General features: G+C 41.9%; 1 protein-coding gene across 2 annotated transcripts in view; it reads left to right on the top strand.

The window, feature by feature from the left end:
- MDH1B (malate dehydrogenase 1B) overlaps nucleotides 1-20,965 on the top strand; it is a 24,888-nt gene extending 3,923 nt beyond the window's left edge. The window contains exons 2-12 of one of the 2 annotated variants that reach the window (XR_006205660.1): nucleotides 119-231; nucleotides 3,482-3,616; nucleotides 3,812-3,954; nucleotides 5,543-6,039; nucleotides 9,078-9,219; nucleotides 10,533-10,696; nucleotides 13,125-13,264; nucleotides 13,793-13,844; nucleotides 16,372-16,450; nucleotides 20,283-20,472; nucleotides 20,645-20,965. Coding sequence is in view for 1 of the 2 variants with exons in the window: in XM_042949911.1 (XP_042805845.1) it covers nucleotides 119-231; nucleotides 3,482-3,616; nucleotides 3,812-3,954; nucleotides 5,543-6,039; nucleotides 9,078-9,219; nucleotides 10,533-10,696; nucleotides 13,125-13,264; nucleotides 13,793-13,844; nucleotides 16,372-16,450; nucleotide 20,283 (1,466 nt within the window). In the remaining variant the exon portion in view is untranslated. Of the gene's footprint in view, nucleotides 1-118; nucleotides 232-3,481; nucleotides 3,617-3,811; nucleotides 3,955-5,542; nucleotides 6,040-9,077; nucleotides 9,220-10,532; nucleotides 10,697-13,124; nucleotides 13,265-13,792; nucleotides 13,845-16,371; nucleotides 16,451-20,282; nucleotides 20,600-20,644 lie in introns of those variants that run through there. The other variant, XM_042949911.1, reaches the window with a different exon arrangement.

The raw sequence follows: 20,965 nt of genomic DNA, 5'->3' as shown, positions 1-20,965 counted from the left end.
GTGTAATAGAATATACCATAACTATATCATTATTTCTGTAATTATATGGCAAATACTTATAACTACATGATAATTTCTGTGTGATGTAAGAAAATGTTGCTATTTTGAACTCTTTTAGGTAGAGCAGATTGCCCATATTATGCTAAAGCAGAACTTCTGGCAGATTATTTACAAAAGAATCTTCCTAATTTTCGGATACATAAAATTATACAACATCCTCATGTTTGGGAGGTAAGAAGCCTTTCTAGTGTGTTAAACTCACACACTCACAAAATGTGTTCTAATTTAATGAAATATTAGCCAGTGTATCAGATAGGCTTCCAATAATAAACGTTCATGTACTACTGATATTTTAACACTAATAAAATAAATTTCTACTTACCAGTCTCAAAACATTATGTATTTTTTTCCCCAGTAGCTAGTAGAACAAATGAGGCCCTAACCAATCAGTAGAATAAATTTCGCTATTTTTTCTCCTAGAATCCAGGTAACTTATATTATCCTTTTTAACTTTTCATTGTCCTTCATCTGATTTCTAATGACACGAGACACTACTATACTGCTGCGTCAGAGGGCTCAGCCAGCCCTGAACTCTGAAGCTGGGTGGCCCTTCAGAGATACTCTAAATACAGGCGAGGGGGCTGGGCTTTTTTACTGGCACAACTAACAGTCCTTGGATGCAGGCTGCCCTTGGGGAAGGGACTTAACTCTAAGCAAGGGAACCTCTCTGAGGTCGGTTCCTGTAGAGAGACTCAGCACTGAGCCATCAGCAGCCAGTGCACCTGGTGGCCCAGGCAGTGCGTGTCTTGGTCATGAAGAGGAAAGCTGAAAGACATATGACAGGATCTGCTACAGTTCACCAGCTGTGCCTTGTGGATCCACATTCTCCAAATAATAATTTCATACCATCTGGGAACAGCTTTTCTGAGGTTCTGGTTGGCGTCTTTCCCTGAGGAAACTTTACAAGAAGATGGTTAGTCAAAAGAACCATAGTCTCCACTGCATATCATTTTAGGGCTGTAACTGACGCTTGTCACCTTTCTGTCTACAGCCCAATATCGATCCCCCTCCTGCTCTACTGGTCTAGGTGACTTATGAGGCATAATGAACTAGACCTGTATCCTTAGGGGTCTGAGTCCTAGTTTCTAGCACATGCACATTTGCTGTCAAAACTGAGCAAAGCAGTACCAAGAATTCCCCAATGGATCACCTAGATGCCAAATATTCTTTTCTGCCCACATGCCCCAGATCATTTAATCCTTCCAGGATGGTAACTCCTTCCCTTGACTGCTGTCCCTTGGCACAGGAGCTCCAAGTGACCAAGCAGAAGCCATAACTTAAAGTTTAATGGAACTCTTCCTGACAGAACCACCCTTGCACCTCTGGAACTTAGAGCCTCCAGACCCATAGAATCTAGAGTAAGTAGGTTAGGGGAAGCACGAATTCTCCAGGTGGGTCACTGGGAGTGATGGTAAGCAGGATCACTCTTAATTCCATCTCCTGGTTCCTGGATCCATATATGTCACCTATTGGGGAAAAAGCACTATATTGATTCATGGTATATATTGCATCCTGAAAGACAGTGCTTTATCCCTACAAGGTAGCAACCTCTAAGCACCTCCAGTGGGCTGTCCTATCCCTCTATCAGTCTGCCATGTGATGTGATTTATGATAGAGCCAGTGCATCCCATGGTTACATGCCCAGTTCTACACATGCTTTAATCCAAAGTGGTTCAGAGTGATGTTACACAGGATCCCGTGTTGCTAGATTGAATATTTTGTAAGCTCTTGGGCAGGGTGCTGGCCAAAGCCCCACAAGCAGGAAAAGCAGTTCTTTACCCAGAATATTGATTGTGATTGTCATTGCAAAGCCTGGTCTACACAAACCAGATTGTTGATTCTAGTCAGGATGAATCACTGCCCTTTCTAGGCTGAAAGGGGTGAAATGTAATCACCTTGCCACCAAGAAGCTGGTTAATGTCTTTGAGGGATAGTGTCATTATCACTGGGTCAGTGTTGGTCTGTATTACCATCACAGTGGACATTCAGCAGCAACAATGGCTAGATCAGCTTTAGTGAGTGGTGGCTCATTCTCTAGGGCCGTAGCGTAACCTCTGTCTCTTTTGTGAGCCCACTGTGCCTTCAGCTAAGTCACCTTATCTGCTAGTTGTCTCATGCTTTTATCACAATATAGATGTTCTCTGGTGGGCACTGTCCCCAGCCTCTTTTATTTCAGGATTCTATCATCTCAATCCCCAGGGAGTCCAGCTCTAGAACAGCATGTCCTTTAATAGCCCTGGCCAGTAATGGATATCCATACCAGGCTTCTCAGTGATGCTGAAAACATATCACCAGCACAGTTCTTATCATTTTGATGAAAGTAGTGTCCCCCAGGCCCTTCCGGAGAACGTAACTGACTAGTAGGTTCCATGCTTCCATAGTAGCATATCCATACCAGCATGCCCACTTTTCTGAGCTTTTTGATTCCTTCTGCTATTGTCTTCCATGGACGTTCTGGCATTTCCATTTCATTTCTTGTGAACCACCACTTTCTCCAAGCTTCAGAGAGCCATTCTAGAAATGTGTTACCACTGTCTTCTGAGGTTCTTGCCAGGATATATACCACTGAGTTGTAGAAGAATGATTCATATTGATAAATTCTCCCCTATCCGACTGTATGTTCCATTCTTGATTCTGCACCCTCAGGGTCCAGACCTATACATTCACTGGTCAGGCTGTATAATGACTAGGGGAACCATGGTAGAATCCTCACAGCAGCATTATTTGCTTTAAGGGGTGATAAAGGCACAGAGATCTTCAGCATAATCAAGATAAATTAGTTTCTAAGATTTCATGTGTAAGGTAGTCTCATTACACATGCCTCCAATGGCAAGAATGCTATCATGTACTTTACTCACAAGAAAATTGCTCTCTAGCTCTACTCAGCTCTTGTCATTGGAAAGCCTGGTCTACACAAACCAGATAATTACGATTTAAACTTTTCCTAATGAATATTATTAACATCCATAGATGATTTTTAGCTCATTAATGCAGTCTGAATGACTTAAACTATACCCACATATTTGGAAATCAGGGTCAAGTTTACGTGGCCTTAAGACTGGAAATATCTCATAGAGAAAAGCAAGGGAAGAACCAGTTGAATTTTTTGGATATCAGAGGAGTTGGGACACTTGGCTTTTCTTTTAAGCTCTCCACTTTCATTCACGGTCTCCTCAGCAAAGAGAGCAACTCTCATTAGGTCAGCAAATTTGAAGAATCATCTTTCTGATTTGATCAATTTGTTACTTAACTCACTACTATTTTCTGCATATACCTTTTACAGTGTAAAGATGTCTAAATTTTATTATGTATACTCAGTGGTAGTAAAAAAACAAGCTAGTTTGTGTTTGAATTCTGAAGTATTGAACTAAATTCTGACACCGATTCAATGGATGACGTGTCTTGGAATATCATTCAATAGGAGTGGCTAGAAGATTTGTGTGAAAAGAATAAGTGGAGTCACAGAAACTCCCCCATCATCTGGAGAGAGCTGTTGGATCGTGGAGGAAAGGGGTTGCTTTTAGGAGGCTATAACGAGTTCCTGGAGTACGCCCAGGTATGCGAATTAAGTTGGTTTATTTGCTCAAAACATTATCCTTCTCTCACGCTGTTCTTCAAATGTCTTGCTTTCCAAAGTATTCCCTCGGCTCTCTTTTTACGCTCTTCTGGCTTTAAATAAGAACTTCCCATTATAATTACTGTCAGCTAATTATGTATTCTCAGTGTTGACTTTTTCTTTCCTAATATTTAGCTTTACTACGGTGTCACCTCTAGCATGACTACTGAGCTGATGAAGATAATTGCTCAAGAGAACCTGGAAGCACATATAGAAAAAGAACTGCAGGAAGAAGTCAGGAAAGATCTTGTCAATCCCTTGCAGGTCTGGATCACCAGGTAGCACAGTCAAACTCCAGGATTCGTGAGATTGGGTGTTTATATTTAGAAAGAACAATAGTGTGGGATTAAGTCCATGATGGAAGAACATCTGAATGTCAAGTTTGAGATTTGTATGGATAGATAGATAGATAGATAGATAGATAGATAGATAGATAGAGATATGCATATATATCCCTCAATATAGCTTCATATTTGTTTTATTTTTTAAGATTTTTGATTTATTTATTTTGAGAGGGAGAGAGGGTACATGTGCATGGGCCGGGGGGGGGGCGGGCAGAGAGAGGGAGAGAGAGAATCCCAAGGAGGCTCTGCACTGACAGTGTGGAGGCTGATATGGGGCTCGATCCCACCAACAGCAAGATTGTGACCTGAGTTGAGATCAAGAGTTGGATGCTCAACCAACGGAGCCACCCACGTGCCTCCATATTTAAGCTTTACAATATAGGTGTGTGTATGCACACACACACATGCAATCGAAGAGCAAGGGTATAGCAAAGATAAGTACTTTGATAACCCCATCTCCAGCTCTTGTCCCCTCAGTCTGTGTCTCTCAGGCCCTCTGCTGCTCTCATTCTTGCTCTTTGCCTTGCTGTCCTTCCTGCCCTTTCCCTCACTTTCTGTCTCCTCCCCCACTCCCATCTCATTGCCCGCTGCCTTCCCCTCTTCCCCACTTGCTAGAGGTGACGTTGACTCTTCCTTGGCTCTTCCTCTGTCACCTCCCGTTGTGTGCCTGCCTCACTAACCAGTGTTGTGGCTGGACCAGCCTGTGGTTCTTACCGTGACTGCAAGACACCCTCAGCAATAACCGTCAGGAAACTTTGGACAAAGGGGTTTGTTACTTATACCTCCTGGAACTTACATGGCACACCTTGAGCCACATGGTGATGTCACTGTTACAGAAAGAGAGAGAGAGAACATGTAAGCATGCGTGGGCCTGGGGCTCTGCTTTTCTTGAGGCTGAGAGTGGGGGGCCTAGGGTTTTGTGGACTCACTCTGGATTGCCGAATTTAAAACCTAAGAGTGGAAATTTAAAGCTTGGAAAGAGAAAAAACTAGTGGCCCAGATGGTCAGCTACCCAGATACTTGCTGAATTGTGGACACCGACCCATGATGCCTAGCCTATGCTGATCCTAGCCTTCTTTGCAAGGATTTAGAAAAGATAGCCCTTTCCTCCAAAATGTCATTACTTTGTAGATAAGAATATAAAGTAGAAAAGAGCTATGGTTAAATAAAACTTGTTATTTCTTTACCTTTTTAAGACAAAATGTAAACATGTAATCAGAGTGATATGACACCATTCTTTTAAATTCTGCTTTCTGCATAATCTATTGTATTTGAAACTTTTGAAACAGGTACATTTCTTATTTGGGGATTGTTTTCAGAGGGCCAGAGTAAGGGATTAGTAGTGAGCATTTTTTTGTTCAACTTTTGCTTTCTAGTCTTAAAAAGTCTATGCAGCTATGGACGCTGATTTAAGCTATTAGATCACCTGATTACTGCACATGCTGAAATATCTATTAAGAATAAAGGCTTAACAGGGGCAAAAGGTTTAACTATTCATAATCTGGCTTTGCATTTTTATTAGTGCATCTGTCCCTGCCTGCTACAGCCTAATTCCCATTTTGGTAAGTGGCGAGGTGTTCGGAATGCATACGGAGATGAGCATAAATCTATTTGACAAAGAGCAGGCGGAAGAAGATCTCCACCTTCTCATGACTGAGACTCGGAACCTGGTGGCACCCTTGCTCCGGAGCGTCTCCGTCTGCACCAGAGTGGAGGAGGCCTTCCGCCAGGCCCACGTGATCATCATCCTGGATGACAGCGCCGACCGGGAGGTGTACACTCTAGAAGGCTGCATCCGAAGCAGGCTTCCTCTGTGTAGGCTGTTTGGACAGCTGATTGAGAAAAATGCTCACGATTCCGTCAGAGTTATTGTGGGAGGAAAAACCTTCGTGAATCTGAAAACAGTTTTGCTTATGAGATACGCCCCAAACGTGGCACATAATATCGTCGCTGTGGCGCTGGGGGTGGAAGGCCAAGCCAAAGCCGTGCTGGCCAGAAAACTGAAAACAGCCCCCTCCAGTGAGTGAGCTTCCGTTTCTGTTTCTGGTTTTAAACAGGGTGATCTCAAAGCAGCTAGGAAGAACACCATACCCGTTAGGATTTTTCTGGGTAAACTTATTGTGTGATCTGACTATTGTGCAAACTGGTTTTTGGTTTTTGGTTTTTTACTGTTTTTAATGACTGGCTGACTTTGTCCATCATTGTAAAAATTAGTAAACAGGGGCACTTGGGTGGCTCAGTCAGTTAAGCGTCCAACTTCGGCTCAGGTCATGATCTCACAGTTCGTGAGTTCGAGCCCCACGTCTGGCTCTGTGCTGACAGCTCAGAGCCTGGAGCCTGCTTCGGATTCTGTGTCTCATTCTCTCTCTTACCCTCCCCTGCTCACCTGCTCATGCTCTGTCTCTTTATCTCTCAAAAATAAATAAAGACTAAGTTTTTTAAAATAAAAATTAGTAAACAAACGTTTCATATAAGACATATTTTTCAAGCTATAATTTGAAACCTAATGTTCCAATTTTCCATTATAATAGTCAACTAAGGTAATCAGTGTTTTTTTAAAAAAATAATCAGGGGTGTATTTAAGTGGCTCTACCTCACTTCCCACCTGTGTGACCTTGGGCAATCACTTAACCTTGCCTCAGTTTCCTCATCTGTAACATGAGGATGTTAATAGCACTTACCTCCTGGAACTGATGTGAGGATTCAAAAAATAATGTTTCCAAAGTGCTTGGAAGAGTGGCCAGCATGTGGTAGACATTTGCGAGGGTATTTCACTTATCCACGGGATTATATCTGAGCTGTTTGTGATTCTGTTGGTCTTTGGAATGGCAGGCATCAGAATCCTGCGAGGATGAGACCAGTTCAGAAAATGGATTGGTGTATTTTTTTTATTTTTTTTTTAACATTTATTCATTTTTGAAGGCAGAGAGAGACAGAGCGCGAGTGGGGGGAGGAGCAAAGAGAGAGGGAGACAGAATCCAATCCGAGCTGTCAGCACAGAGCCCGACGCAGGTCTCAAACTCACAAACTATGAGATCATGACCTGAGCTGAAGTCAGCCGCTTAACTGACTGAGCCACCTAGGTGCCCCGGATTGGTGTATTTAAAAGCGGGGTGCTGTATTTAAAAATGTTTATTATATTTGACAAATTTCAGCTATTGGGTAAAGGAAAGAGAGACATGAGAGGGACGGCAGTCGATTGGAATTGTCAGCGGAGTAGCAACAAGAAACTCAGCACCAACAAAGACATTGAAGCAGAGGGACCTGAAATCTGAAAACCATCAAGGAGAATCATTTGGGGGAAGATTCCAGATGCCAAGGGGGTAGCAGACCTTTTCAGGATATCCCTTGAGTTCAGTTCACACATAACCCTGTTTCTCAGACCATGTGCATTGGCTTAGTTGGAACTCTTTCTGTTGCAGGTGATAGAAAGTCCACTCAAAGCAACTGAAGTCAGATCATTTTTTGTGGGGTTTTTTTTTCAGGCATAGATGGATGCTGGGGCTTAAATGGTCACGTCAGGTCTAGCTGGTTCTCTCTCTTGACCTATCCCTCAGCCCTGCTTTCCTCAGCGTTGGTTTGATTCTCAGGCAGGCTCGTTGTAAAAAGTGGCAAAGTGGCCACGGGTGTCTCCAGACTCATACATTCATAGCTTAGCCACCCCAGTATAAAGAGGGTTTGCTTTCTCAAATGTGCGTAAGTTGCAGGATAATATCTCATTGGCCGGGCTTGGACCATTTGCCCATCTCCAAAACAATTGTTGTGGCCAGAAATCTGGAATCTGGGTCTCGTGCCTATTGATAGACCTGAGGGGTGAGGACAGCCCCACCCAAACCATATGGACTGAAATTGAGAAAGGGTAGTTATTTATAGGAAAACCAGGATGCTGTTAAAGAAAAACATTAGGAAGAAATGTTAGGAGAAAAAACAGCAGATGTCCACTATGATCTTCTCTCACAGAGCTATAAAGAGCCTTAAATCTGATAAGCAGAATTCTTCTTCCTACCGCCCGCCTTTGCACACAACTGCGTGAGAGTGTGATACTTGGAGCTGATGCAGCTGTTTTAGGACCACGTGGGGCAGGCCAAGAGAGTAGCATCTTCTGAGCCGCGGAGCGAACCCCCGTGTCACTGCCTACCTCAGCCTGTTATTGTAGAAGAAAAGCGAATTCCTTCTAGTTAAGCCAAGTCACAAGGATATTCTGTGACGTGAAACCAAACGGCAACCTTCCCTCGTGCAGAACAGTAAAGAATGTAATCTCCACAGTAGGAAGTAGTGTGAACTTGGAATGAAGTCTTTAAGCAGATAAATAAGTGAATCAATCAACCAATCAAATTACTTATTTTTCACTTTGGATACAATATCCTTAAAAGATCCCCAGTTTTAGAATCATATTAAATCTTAATCACTCTTTATCTCTGACCCCTATCCTCTTATTTTCCTTCATAGTACACATCACTTTGTATAGTAGTTTTGTCACCCTCTCCCCTCCACCCCCAGAATGTTGCAAGGATTTGGGCTCATTTGTTTTCTTCCAAACGTACCACCTAAAAGCACCTCACACATAGAAGCCAATTCAATTATTTGTTGATTATGACGTTTCCTGGGGTCCTCTGATTATAACACCCTCATTCTGCTGGAAATGAAACCAACTCAGGGGTTAAGTGATTTGCCAAAATGTCTATTCCAGTGTAGAATCAAGGACTCTGTCAGAACCAAAGCAGAGAAAAAGTTCTCTTAATGGCAAGCAGAGTGGTAAAAGGATCACACCGGTGCTACGATTTTCAGTAGTAGTTCTTTGAGGGAGCATTTCAGTATTTCTTGAATTCAATGATATGCCCGTGCCCTACACAGAGCACGATTAGGCATTGCCAAACCCCGATGATTAAGGAACTTATCCACGCCATTTCCACATTTTGGGGGACCATAAACTAAGATCATCTTCTAGCAAAAAGATTGATCAATCCTAAGACAAACGCACAGTCAAAAAATAGACTGCAGGCAACTTTTTTATATTAATGCTCATTATTATGTTAAACATTTTTTTTTCTTCACAGCCATCAAAAATGTGATAGTTTGGGGCAATATTAGTGGAAATAACTACATTGATCTGAGAAAAGCCAGAGTTTACAGATATGAGAGTGCTATTTGGGGACCTCCTAACTATTCACGTCCTGTTTTGAGCTTGATTTTTGATAGGTATGGTATATTTTTAAGTCAAGTATACTAACAGTGTTGGGTAAATGTATAATCGTTGTTATAATCCTTTAAATCATCTTAGAAATCATTGTACAAAAATAACTTGACATTATTCACACCCACCTTTGTTTATGTGCTCTATTGAAGAAACATAGAAAATTCCACAGAATATCAGTCAATCCCCATGCCCAACTTATTTGATTTTGCAATTATGAATTTTTGTGTTAGATTATCCTTTAAGTAGCCCACATACTCCTTTAAATTTGTCTCTAAAGCAAGCATACAGAAAGTGAGTCTTCATTTAACACAGAGACAGAGACATGTATCAAATTGAAATCGGTGGGAACATTTTCAAGAATAAGGAATTAAGGTGGTGAGCGGGCCCAGGCCCGTGCTGGGTGCTCTGTCCCAGGAGAGGCAGAACCCAGAAGTGGTGAAGAGCATGGTCTCAAGAACCAAGCCACTTGGATTGGAATTCTCAAGCAGCCACCTATTAGCTGTGTGACTTCAGAGACGTTCCTTAACCACTCTAGGCCTCAGTCTTTTCGTCTACAAAGTGGAAATGGTCACATAATATGAGCCTTTAGGGCTGTTGGGAAGATGAAAGGGATCAGCACAGGCAAAGCACTTAGACCCAAGCCTGCCCCAGTCAGCACCCCCAATACGATGGGGTGGGGAAGGGGAGAGGAGGAGGAGTGACTCTGAAGTGTTTTTTTTCTAAGCTTTGCAGCCCTTTTCCAGTTGCAGCATTTCCTTCCCATTGCCCCTTCCTCAGATCAGAGGCACTTCACCCGTGCCCAGAAATTATGTGCCCTGAGCCCACTCTCCTGCAGCATGCTTCCTCTGGGTAGGAGCAGTGTCTCATGGAGCTATCTCCAGCTGGCTTCGCGGGGACAGCCATTCAAGGCTTTGTTCTAGTCTAGCGGAACTACTCCCTGAATTGAAACGTTATAGATTCTAACGACTTAGTTATTTCCCCGGTCTCAATGTGAATAGCTCAAAGTCTTATGATATCATTTTATTTAGGATGAAAGAGACCACTGGTTCCAAAGATAACATCTACATATAGAAGAAATTCTTTGTAATGGAAGTAATCGTTCTTGCAGCCTTTGACCATGTTTGTGTGTTTCATATTTGTTATCATGTTTTTCATTTGACGCTTTGGGATTCCTTTCTGCTACGGTTCGTTACTTTTCCACTGACTTTTTATGAGATTGAAGAAGCTTGAATACTTAGATCCTTGACCCAAGGAACATTCTTTTTCACTTGCATTCTTCCCTCCATTGTAAAATTGTTTCTTTGTCTCCTTATAGGGAGTGGGTAAACGGACAGTTTGTGGCAACTCTCAAAAAGCTGACTGAGACAGGAAAACAATTTGGAAGCATCTTAGCTGCACACAGTATAGCAACTACGTTGAAATACTGGTACCAGGGCTCACCTCCTGGGGAGATCGTATCTTTAGGAGTACTAAGTGAAGGTAAATCTGTTTTGTTTTGTTTTTAAACCTTGTATTATTTTCAAACTTCCAGGTATGCTCTGTGCTCCTACTTCCGTTTCCCCACCTCCTGCCTGACGTGATCTATAAACTGTCCGGACGTCCAGAGTTCTATTGCCATTTATTCACCATGCATTCATTCAGTTATCCATTCAGAGATCCAGGAGTGTTTGTGCGAATGCACAGGGAGCACACAGGGATCAGACCTGGCCTCTGCCTTCAGGAGATCTCGAGCAGAGTAAGAAGAGCCAGCTAACAGCAACTAAACCATTCCATTAAGTTTTTCTCACTGCATCCCCGCTGAGGAAGGGAAAGAAAGGTTGATTTTAGGCAGATGGCAGGAAGAATCAGGACAGACTTCAATAAGGAGGTGACACTCCAGGAAGCCTTCAAGCTTGAGTAGTGTTGCTGTGGCAGACAAGTGTGGGAAGAACATCTTGCAGATGCCACAGGAGCAAAGGCACAGGGGCAGGATCCAGAGAGCACAGCAGGACACAGATCTCAGGTGCCAGTGGAAATGTGGAAAGCCTGCTCTCCAGCCACAAATACCAGACATGCATTTTTACAGCCTCACTGCTTTCATCTGCGAAAAACCATTTCAGAGGACTGCTACCATTTTTGCAAAGTAGAAAGAGCGAACAGTTGGCGTTCTGTGTTCTGTGGGTTCTTCTATCGAAAGCACCTCTTTCCTTTGTGTTTTATTTTCTCCCTGTGCAAACTCATTCACGCCTAAAGCTTCAGGCTTCACTCTCTGCTGAGCTGCAGCCTATGAAAACATTGCCACCTAGATGTCGCTTCAAACCAAACTACACCAAACTGAACTGTCTTCCTCTCCCATGTGATCTACCTCTTCTATTCCTTATGTTATCAGGAGAACCACCATCTTCCCTGTTATTCCAGTGGCTGTAGTGCAGCTCAAGGTAATCCCCCCAAGACCCCAAGTCAGAATCAATCTGTCTGTCCTCTGTACACACATAGCATGTTGTTCCTCTGTCAGACAGCATATTCCAGCCTGCCCTCACTGGTGGCATGGTTGATTACATACGTCCCCACCATTAGGGGGCATATACCCTGAGGGCAGGGCTGTGGCTGGGTCTCCTCCTTGCTGCTTCACGGTTAGACACTCAGTGGATCTTGTTTCGGTTGCAGTTAAGGTGAGAAGCACCCTTTTACTGAATGAGGTGAATTCAAATCAGCATGTGACCTTTTTTTTTTTATAGTTCTTTTTTTTTTCAATGTTTATTTTTGAGACACAGAGAGAGACAGAGCATGAGCATGGGAGGGGCAGAGAGAGGGGGAGACACAGAATCCTAAGCAGGCTCCAAGGCTCCGAGCCGTCAGCGCAGAGCCTGACGTGGGGCTCAAACTCACAAACCTCGAGATCATGATCTGAGCCGAAGTCTGATGCCCAACTGAGCCACCCAGGTGCCCCTAGCATGTGACCTTTTTAGTGTAACAGGCATTTAAAACCTTGTCTTTATTTGTAAACAGTTTGATTAAGCTGTGTAGGAATTCACCAGTAAGCAATGGGATCAATATTGGAGGTGAGGAGCACATAATCATTATCTCCCTGAAATATATAGGTAAACTCTCATATGTTGTCCACCTGTAAGGCTGGCTTTTTATAGATAAAAAAGAGACTGAACAGAGAACCTGGGATGCTCTCTAAGGAAAGGCCTTTTAGATCCCAGTTTCTTGACTATCCTCCCATTTTTGTTCTACTGACAACATTTTTGATGACCAGATGGCAAGAATAACTTTCTCATTTGATTGACTCACAAAAAAAGGGGGAAGTTTTATCTGTATGTTGTTCAGTTAGTGGTAAGTATTGTTGATCTTTTTATTTGGAACACATCCAAACTGAGCCCTGGGAACTGTGGGGAAGTCATCCACTTTCCCGTCCATCCCCCCCCGCCCCCCCTCCCCCCCCCCCCCCCCCACCCCGGCCCTCACACCAGAGCTACGGACCAGCCACATTCAGGCTAGCAGAGCAAGGCCAGGTGGACAGATGCCTTGGAGTCTTGGGCTACTGAGGTGTCAAGGAAAGGCCACAAGGAGCAGACAAAAGGAATCCGGAAAAAATGGAGGAGAAAGACTGCATTGACCCCTGAAGCAGAGGCAGGGGGTTTGAACCAAGCCAGAGGCAACAGAAGGCACAACAAGAGGAACAGTAGTTCTTCTTTCGGAGAGAAACACAGAGGAGAGAGTTGTCAGAACTTGGAGAGGTGCTCAGGCAATACTTCTGGAGTAAATGTTTCAATCTTCCCAGGAGAGGAATTGCCAGAAATATAGTTCCGCCATTATCATTAAAAACCATATACGATGTCTGTCCTTTTCTACGGTGCTTAATGTGAAGGGTTTATTGTTCTGAGCACTTTGTTTTGCTTTGCTTTGTGTTTGCTCACTGCAGGCCAGTTTGGTATTCCTGAAGGTATCGTCTTTTCTATGCCTGTAAAATTTGAGAATGGAACTTGGGTGGTTCTTACGGATCTCAAAGATATTGAAATCAGTAATCAAATGATGACCAGAATGACAAGTGATCTAATTCAGGTAATGTCCAAATAAATACAGGAGCGCTGACTGATACTGACTATAAACTGATTTTCTCTGGGCCAAGGCAAATGCTGATCTTCTGTGCATCTTATCCCTAAAAACAATAAGAAGGCAATAAGAGTTTGAAGAAATCAACAGAAGAACACTACTCATTAGGTTATATAACTTCTGGCATGTTAAAAATATTTGTTGGTTACCGGGGCGCCTGGGTGGCTCAGTCGATTAAGCGGCCGACTTCGGCTCAGGTCATGATCTCGCGGTCCGTGAGTTCAGGCCCCGCGTCGGGCTCTGTGCTGACAGCTCAGAGCCTGGAGCCTGTTTCAGATTCTGTGTCTCCCTCTCTTTCTGACCCTCCCCTGTTCATGCTCTGTCTCTCTCTGTCTCAAAAATAAACGTTAAAAAAATTTTTTTTTTAAATGTTTGTTGGTTACCTAAAAATCAAGACTCAAAGTGCTTTTCTATTGAAGAATGATTAAGTTAGCAATTGTGGTCATTTACTTCTCTGATTATAAAATTTTTCAACAGGAGAAACTTGTTGCACTTGGAGATTTGATCAGCTTCCAGTCCTATCAATCAGGTAATCTTTTAGATGTGACATTTTATTGAGCTGTTATTAAAAGACTACTAAAATAGTTGTAGAAATGAAATATTACTCAGCCATCAAAAAGAATAGAATCTTACCATTTGCAATGATGTGGATGGAGCTAGAATGTATTATGCTAAACAAGTCAACCAGAGAAATACAAATTCCACATGATTTCACTCATGTGGAATTTAAGAAACAAAACAGATGAACATATGGGAAGATAGGGAAAAAAAGAAAAGAGAAGAGAGAGAAACAAACCACAGAGAATCTTTTTGTTTATTTTAAGTGTATTTACTTAAGAGAGAGAGAGCATGCACATGCGAGCAGGGGAGGGGCTTAGAGAGAGAAAGAGAAAGCATCCCAAGCAGGTTTCTTGCTGTCAGCACAGAGCCTGACATGGGTCTTGAAGCCATGAACCATGAGATCATGACCTGAGCCAAAACCAAGAGTCAGATGCTCAACTGACTGAGCCACCCAGGTGCTCCACAAGACACTCTTAATGACAGACAACAAACTATGGGTTGATGGAGGGAGGTGGGTGGGACACGGGCTAGATGGGCGATGAGTATTAAGAAGGGCACTTGTGATGAGCACTGGATGTTGTATGTAAGTGGTGAATCACTGAATTCTACTTCTGAAACCAATATTGCACTGTATGTTAACTAACTAAAATTTAAATTAAAAAAAAAATAAGATCACCATAATCATCCATGAAAAAAATAAAATAAAATATTTGTTGAAACTGAATCACTATTTGAGATTGGTAACTATAATCTACATTTTATCACATTTAAATGAAATTATTGACAAAATAAACTACCAAGTTCAGTGTGTCCTTTGAAATAAAATATCTAATAAGAATGCTAAAGAAATTACCTCTTAAAAACACTATGACCTTGGGGCACCTGGATGGCTCAGTTGGTTGAGCATCTGACATCAGCTCAGGTCATGATCTCACAGTTCATGGGTTTGAGCCCCACATTGGGACTTTGCGCTGACAGCGCAGAGCCTGCTTCAGATTCTCTGTCTCCCTCTCTCTCTTCCCTGCCTCCACTCAGGCTCTCTCTCAAAAATAAACATTTTTAAAAAGCTTAAAAAAAAAGCACTATGACCTTATAAATGCGTATATCATAAGTATTCATTTCCCAGGGCTGCCATAACAAATTACCACAAACTGGGGGGCTTATACAAGGGAAACTTACTCCTTAGTGAATAAATGAGACTAGAAGACCTACAGCAAAGTGTTGACAGGGTCATGGCCCCTTTGAAGGCTCTAGGGAAGCACCCTTTCCTGCCTCTTCGAGCTTCTGGTGGCAGTGTTTGGCGGTCTGGGCTATAGCCACATCACTCTGGCTCTGTCTTCACATGTCAGTCTTCTCTGTGCGTGTGTCTGTGTTTCTTCTCAAATGGACACCAGTCATTGCAATCCAGTATGACCCCCTGTGAACTTGATTAGATCTGCTAAACCTTATTTCCAAATAAGGTCACATTCACAAGTATCAGAGATTGGGACTTCAGCATGTCTTTTTGGGAACACAATCCAACCCACAACATCCCATTCACTTTTAGATCACTTAAAAAAATTTTTTTTTTAGTAAGCTTATTTTTCTCCTGGGCAGTTTCTCAAATCCTAAACTGACAAGGAAATGTTATCATCTTTCTTTAATCTCTAAATATTGAAAATATTTAACAATCAGTGTGGCACAGATTTCACCCAATCTGCCTCTTAGAATGAATTAACTGGTAAAAAGAACTGGGCAGTAGACAGAGGACTTCCTTGGTCCAGACTAGAGAAGTTTTAGTGAGGTCAAAGCATTGCCATAGGGGAAGGGCAGAGAGACTAGACCTCAAGAAAAAGAGATTCTGGGCAGAAAGGTGGGTTTTGGGAATTCAGACCTGGTTCTGCCTGGTAGTCAAGTCACCAGGAATGGGCCAAAGTCAATGAAGCCCAAAGACAGCATGGAATCCAAGGGTATGGACTCAGAAGTCCAAAGAGCAGTCGATTTTCACTGGAACTCTTTTATTCCCAGATTTTTGAGGCCCTCTGTGAGGTTTCCTGCTTTTGCAGGGTAGAGCTACAAATTCCTTTTCTGAGAATGGGGTATAAAGCAATCATTCTAAATTTGACTCCTTTGATTGGTAGTTAGTCCTAAATTTTCCATAATACTTGCATTATAGAGGGTTTTATGAAAAAAGAACAACCTGATTTTATGCTATTTTCATTAACAAAGGTCAAAGCATATATGTGTGTGTGTATACATATATATATATATGTGTACATATATATATGTGTGTGTATATATATATATATATATATATTTGATTGATCTTGACTCTGTCACCTGAAGGTGACCTTGACCAAAACACTGTTCCAGAGATTCCAAGATCAGAGCATTAAAAATAATCAGAATTTTGCTGTTTGAAGATCTCTGCTTATTAACATATCAATGAGATGATTCGTGTATGAGGTTTGTTTATTCTTTTCCATTAATTTAATACATAATTTCTTGACTTTTAGAAACTGACTTAGACGAAAGAGATGAAAAGACCACCTTACCAACCACATACACCAACCAGGAAAATCAAAGTCTCAGATGGTAGGTATATCAATTGAAAAAAAAAAAATGTCCTTTTTATCCAAGGTTTAACACTAAATTTTGAAGAAAGGAATTTGATCATCAATTAACCATGAAGGGGAGGTAAGCCTTTCATCACCCTTATCCTATATTCAAAAATCAGATCATATTTAAAATCTATTAAAACCTGTGAAGGAAATTACCAGTGATTCATTGAGCACCTTCTGTATGCTGGCCACTGTGAGAGACACTGGGGGACACAATAATAGAGTTATGGCCACGCAAACACGTCTTGGGAAAGGAGCCATAAGAATATTAAAAAGTAAATGCAAAGATGCACAATGAATTAAAAAGCTCAATAAAGCAAAGCAAGACAGGTCAAAAGTAAAGAGAGTACATAATAACTAATCTGGAAACTCACAAGGAAACGAGAGTTCCTTGTAATATATGGAGGAAGTTTAGTCATATCTTCAAATTTAGTTGGGACTTACAGTAGCTAAAAATAACCAAATGGTCATATATTTAGTTAGAAACTGTGCTAGTTCTGTCACACATGATGAAAATATTCTAGAGATTATTGTACAACAATGTGTACCTGGTTGATATGCTCGTGTACACTGAAAAACATGTTAAAAAGGTAGATTTCACGTTACATGTTTTTAGCATAATAAAAAAAAAGAAAGAAAGAAATACTAGGTTCTAGAGACATGAACATAAATCAAATGTTGTTCTTGCTCTCAAAGTGCTCACCATCTAGCGTGGGAAACAGCAAAGCTGACTTAAAACTACCCAGTTGAGGGGCACCTGGGTGGCTCAGTTGGTTAAGCGTCCACCTTCTGCTCAGGTCATGATCTATATAGCTCGTGAGTTCGAGCCCCACGTCGGGCTCTGTGCTGACAGCTCAGAGCCTGGAGCCTGCTTGGGATTCTGTGTCTCCCTCTCTCTCTGCCCCTCCCCTGCTCGCTCTCTCTCTCTCAAAAATAAATAAAAATTTTTTAAAAATAAAAAAAAAAAAACTACCCAACTGAGAAGGCAGTGGTATGCAGAGAGAGGCCCAGGCATAATGGAACCACATTGGGGGTCTCCTGACATAGACAGGAGTGTTAGCAAAGGCTTTCAAGAAGAAATAAAATGGGAGTGGAGTCTGGAAGGATGAGTAGGAATTACTCACGTCATGTAGTGAAAAAGAAGCATGCTAAGAGGAAGAATAGAAGAGGCTGTGGGAGGTGCACCACCAGGAGACACATGAGCCAAGGAGACATGTCAGGTGACCAAGGCATGACCAGAAGTGTGAACCTGAGGCAGTGTGGAACTGTATTCAGAAGACATTAAATAGAGTAGCTGGGCTAGAGCAGAGGGTCCCAAGAGGATGAATAGAACTGGAAAAGGTGGATGGAGGACATCTCCAGTTTGGCTGAATGGTTGGCTGAGAGCTCAGCAAAACAGCCGGTGGATGGCCAGACAAATCACGGAATGGGTGGGTCAGGCTTAGAGAACTAATGTGGCTTTATCATCGTCCCCTAGAGGATGATCACGCAGCCCAAGTCAGTGTCTGCAGGATTGTGCTGAGCTCAGTCCCAGACAGAATAGGTACTTTAAGAGGCCCAGGGAGACAGTATCTGCAGGGATCAGAGTGTCAGCACTATTGTTCCAATGAGCCTGCTGGTGCTAAGCAGTACTCAGGAAAGGAGTGAGGGCTCCAAGGCCCTTGTGAGGGAAATGAGAAAAACTGGAAGACCTGTCATGATGAAGGTGACTGGCAGCTTTCCAGAACAGACGGAGAAAAGCCAAATTGTAGAGGATCTACTCCTGAGTTTCGACATCAGAACAATCTAAGTGGTTAATTAAAATGGTAGATTCTTACGGGGCACCTGGGGGGTTCAGTCAGTTAATCAAGCATCCAACTCTTGATTTCAGCTCGGGTCATGATCTCAAGTTCATGAGTTTGAGCCCTGAATTGGGGTCTGCACTGGCAGTGAGGAGCCTGCTTGGGATTCTTTCTCTCCTTCTCTTGCTGCCCCTCCCCTGCACTTGCTCTCTCTCTCTCTCTCTCTCTCTCTCTCAAAAAATAAACAAACTAAAAAAATGTCTTAATGGTAGATTCTTAGACCCTCTACTAAATCATAATCTTACGTAGACTGAAGAATGTTAGTGGTGATAACATAAAGAAAATGGGGTTGATCTCAGGTTGTTTCGGGGCTAGCTGTTGAATGAGCATCAAGAGTCAAATATCACTCGATAGAGCTTTCCAGTGTGAGTTCGGTGAGTTGTCAAAAAATTTTGTGGGTGACAAAATCAGTATAACCACTGGCGTTTTTTCCCTGAACTGGAATAAAATTGATAAGAAAAGAACAGTGAGAAGACCAGAATTTTCTTCCCGGTGCACTTGAATAGAATAGAAAAACAAAGATGAGTAGTAAAGATTAGAAAAGGGTAAGTACTGCTTCCTGTAACTTTTTTGTTTTATTATATGCACACAAGTGCACGTACTGGACTATAATGTAAAATACATTTTTAACTGTAAGTCCTGGTCAACAAAGATGGAAAAACACTGACCTAGAACATTTCAGAGGTTGTTATAGTCTACAGCCAATATGCTTTATTTAATTTTGGTCTCAGAATACAAAGATAGAATGTATTCTGATCTAATCCAAGATGAGGAAAAAGATCTAGTTATGCCAGACAGTAGGTCAGTCGAGTAAGAAACAATCTCTGTAGTGCTAATGGTCATGACTCACATTGTCCAGTCTTAGACAATAACGTTGCAGTCAGAAGAACATAGTCCAGCTCTTGAGATGCCATATGAAAGTGATCTGGCATCTGGCAGCTCCTAAAGAGCAAGGCTTTCAGAGAAACTTGGAATGGAAGAAACAACATAGGAGAAAATGAGAAGATCTGCAAAAATCAATGTGTTTTAGATACTAAAATCTCTGTTCTTTTCATTCTCTATTTACTATGGTGGGTTTTTCAGATGTGACTCCTCTAACCATCTCTGAAAACCCATACAATCAAGCACCCATAAATGGTAGGTGGGAAACAAAACATTAACTAGTCCGTTTGTTATTCTATAAGTAGAACTGGGTAGAAGAGATCAAATTTCCCCCAGATACAGTTCTTTTCAGACCCTTTCCCCATCCCACATCCCCAGGTCCTCAACTTTGCTCACTGATGCTTCTGGAACCTACCTTCCTACATTTATAACCAGGGCTGTGTCAATGACAACTGAATCATTCCCTTAGAATGAATATGTAAGGAAATGGACACAGATAGATCTGTGAGTCCAGATTTTCAAAGTCTATAACCTAGTTGTCACGGTATTGTATGAAAACAAGGCTGATGCAGACTTCTTTGTGGTTGACCAGTCAGGATATTCACCCACGCCTCCACACTTTTATTTAAATGTCCAACAAAATGAACAAATCAATTGTACCTTCCATTCTGAAAATGTACAGTATGATGGGCTTTGAAGTGGGGCTCACCACAGGGAATTGGAATTGGTGCATAGATGAGAAGCAGGGCCAAGAGAATAAATGGAACTGACAACATAGCTGCAAACAAATTCGAGAATGGAAAGCAAAGGAGCCAAGGGACACTGCACATAGAAATAGATTAAGGTGAGGAGGGAGGCCAGAATTTAGTTTTGCTGTATAAAAATACCTAGCAATGGTCTCGTGGTTCAATGTCCCTCATAGATAGAATCCCTCTCACACACACACATGCTCCCTCAATTGAATCAGATGGAATACAGGAATCCAGGGAACTGAAGAAAGAGGAGAGCAACAAAAGCTAATACAAATATGGGTTATTAATAGATTTTTAAATAGTTATACCTTTTATCCTCTTCCTTTTACAGATTCTGAAGGCAAAACTATGGAAGAGCAATAGAGCATATTAGACCAACTATAAAGTTCTTTAGTAATGTAATATACACGGAAAGACCCATGAATGTCTGTATTTAGGGAAGAATAATTTGAAAAGATTGGCTTTCATCTTAGACGATGTTATGCTAGACAACGATAGTGAGAGCACACACCCACGAAAAAGTGAGTCCGGTCATTTTGTGTTACCCGAATCCACCCATAGGTTTCCTTACTGTCCCATTTTCTCATACAGTTCGGTGTCAATTGCTATTTTGTAAACCACATTAAAATACAGTTGTCAGTCATTGCATCCTTGCCCATATATCCTTCTAGGAGAATCTGCTTCCTCCCACAGGCCATACCTATGGCATGGACATAAGCAGCCATGTTTGCTCAGCTGGTCTTACCACCTTTGGCTTCATCTGATTGTACCAGAATAAACATACTTTACTCAGAGAGAACCAACTAGATTTTTTCTCTCTGTGTCCAAAAATTTGCACTGAGAAAAATGGATAAGTAACTTGGTGTCTGGATGATGGTAATGACAAGAAACTAGAGAAGGCCACACATTTCTGCTGTGAGGTCTTCAGAGCTAGTCAGGTTCACCACCTTCATAAGGTCTGGCTGTGTATCCTTTCTCCTTGGGTTTGCTTGGGATAATTATATTTACAATAAA

Source organism: Panthera leo, chromosome C1 (genome assembly GCF_018350215.1).
Source record: "Panthera leo isolate Ple1 chromosome C1, P.leo_Ple1_pat1.1, whole genome shotgun sequence".
Classification (NCBI taxonomy): Eukaryota; Metazoa; Chordata; class Mammalia; order Carnivora; family Felidae; genus Panthera; species Panthera leo.
This window is presented reverse-complemented; position numbering and strand designations above follow the sequence as displayed.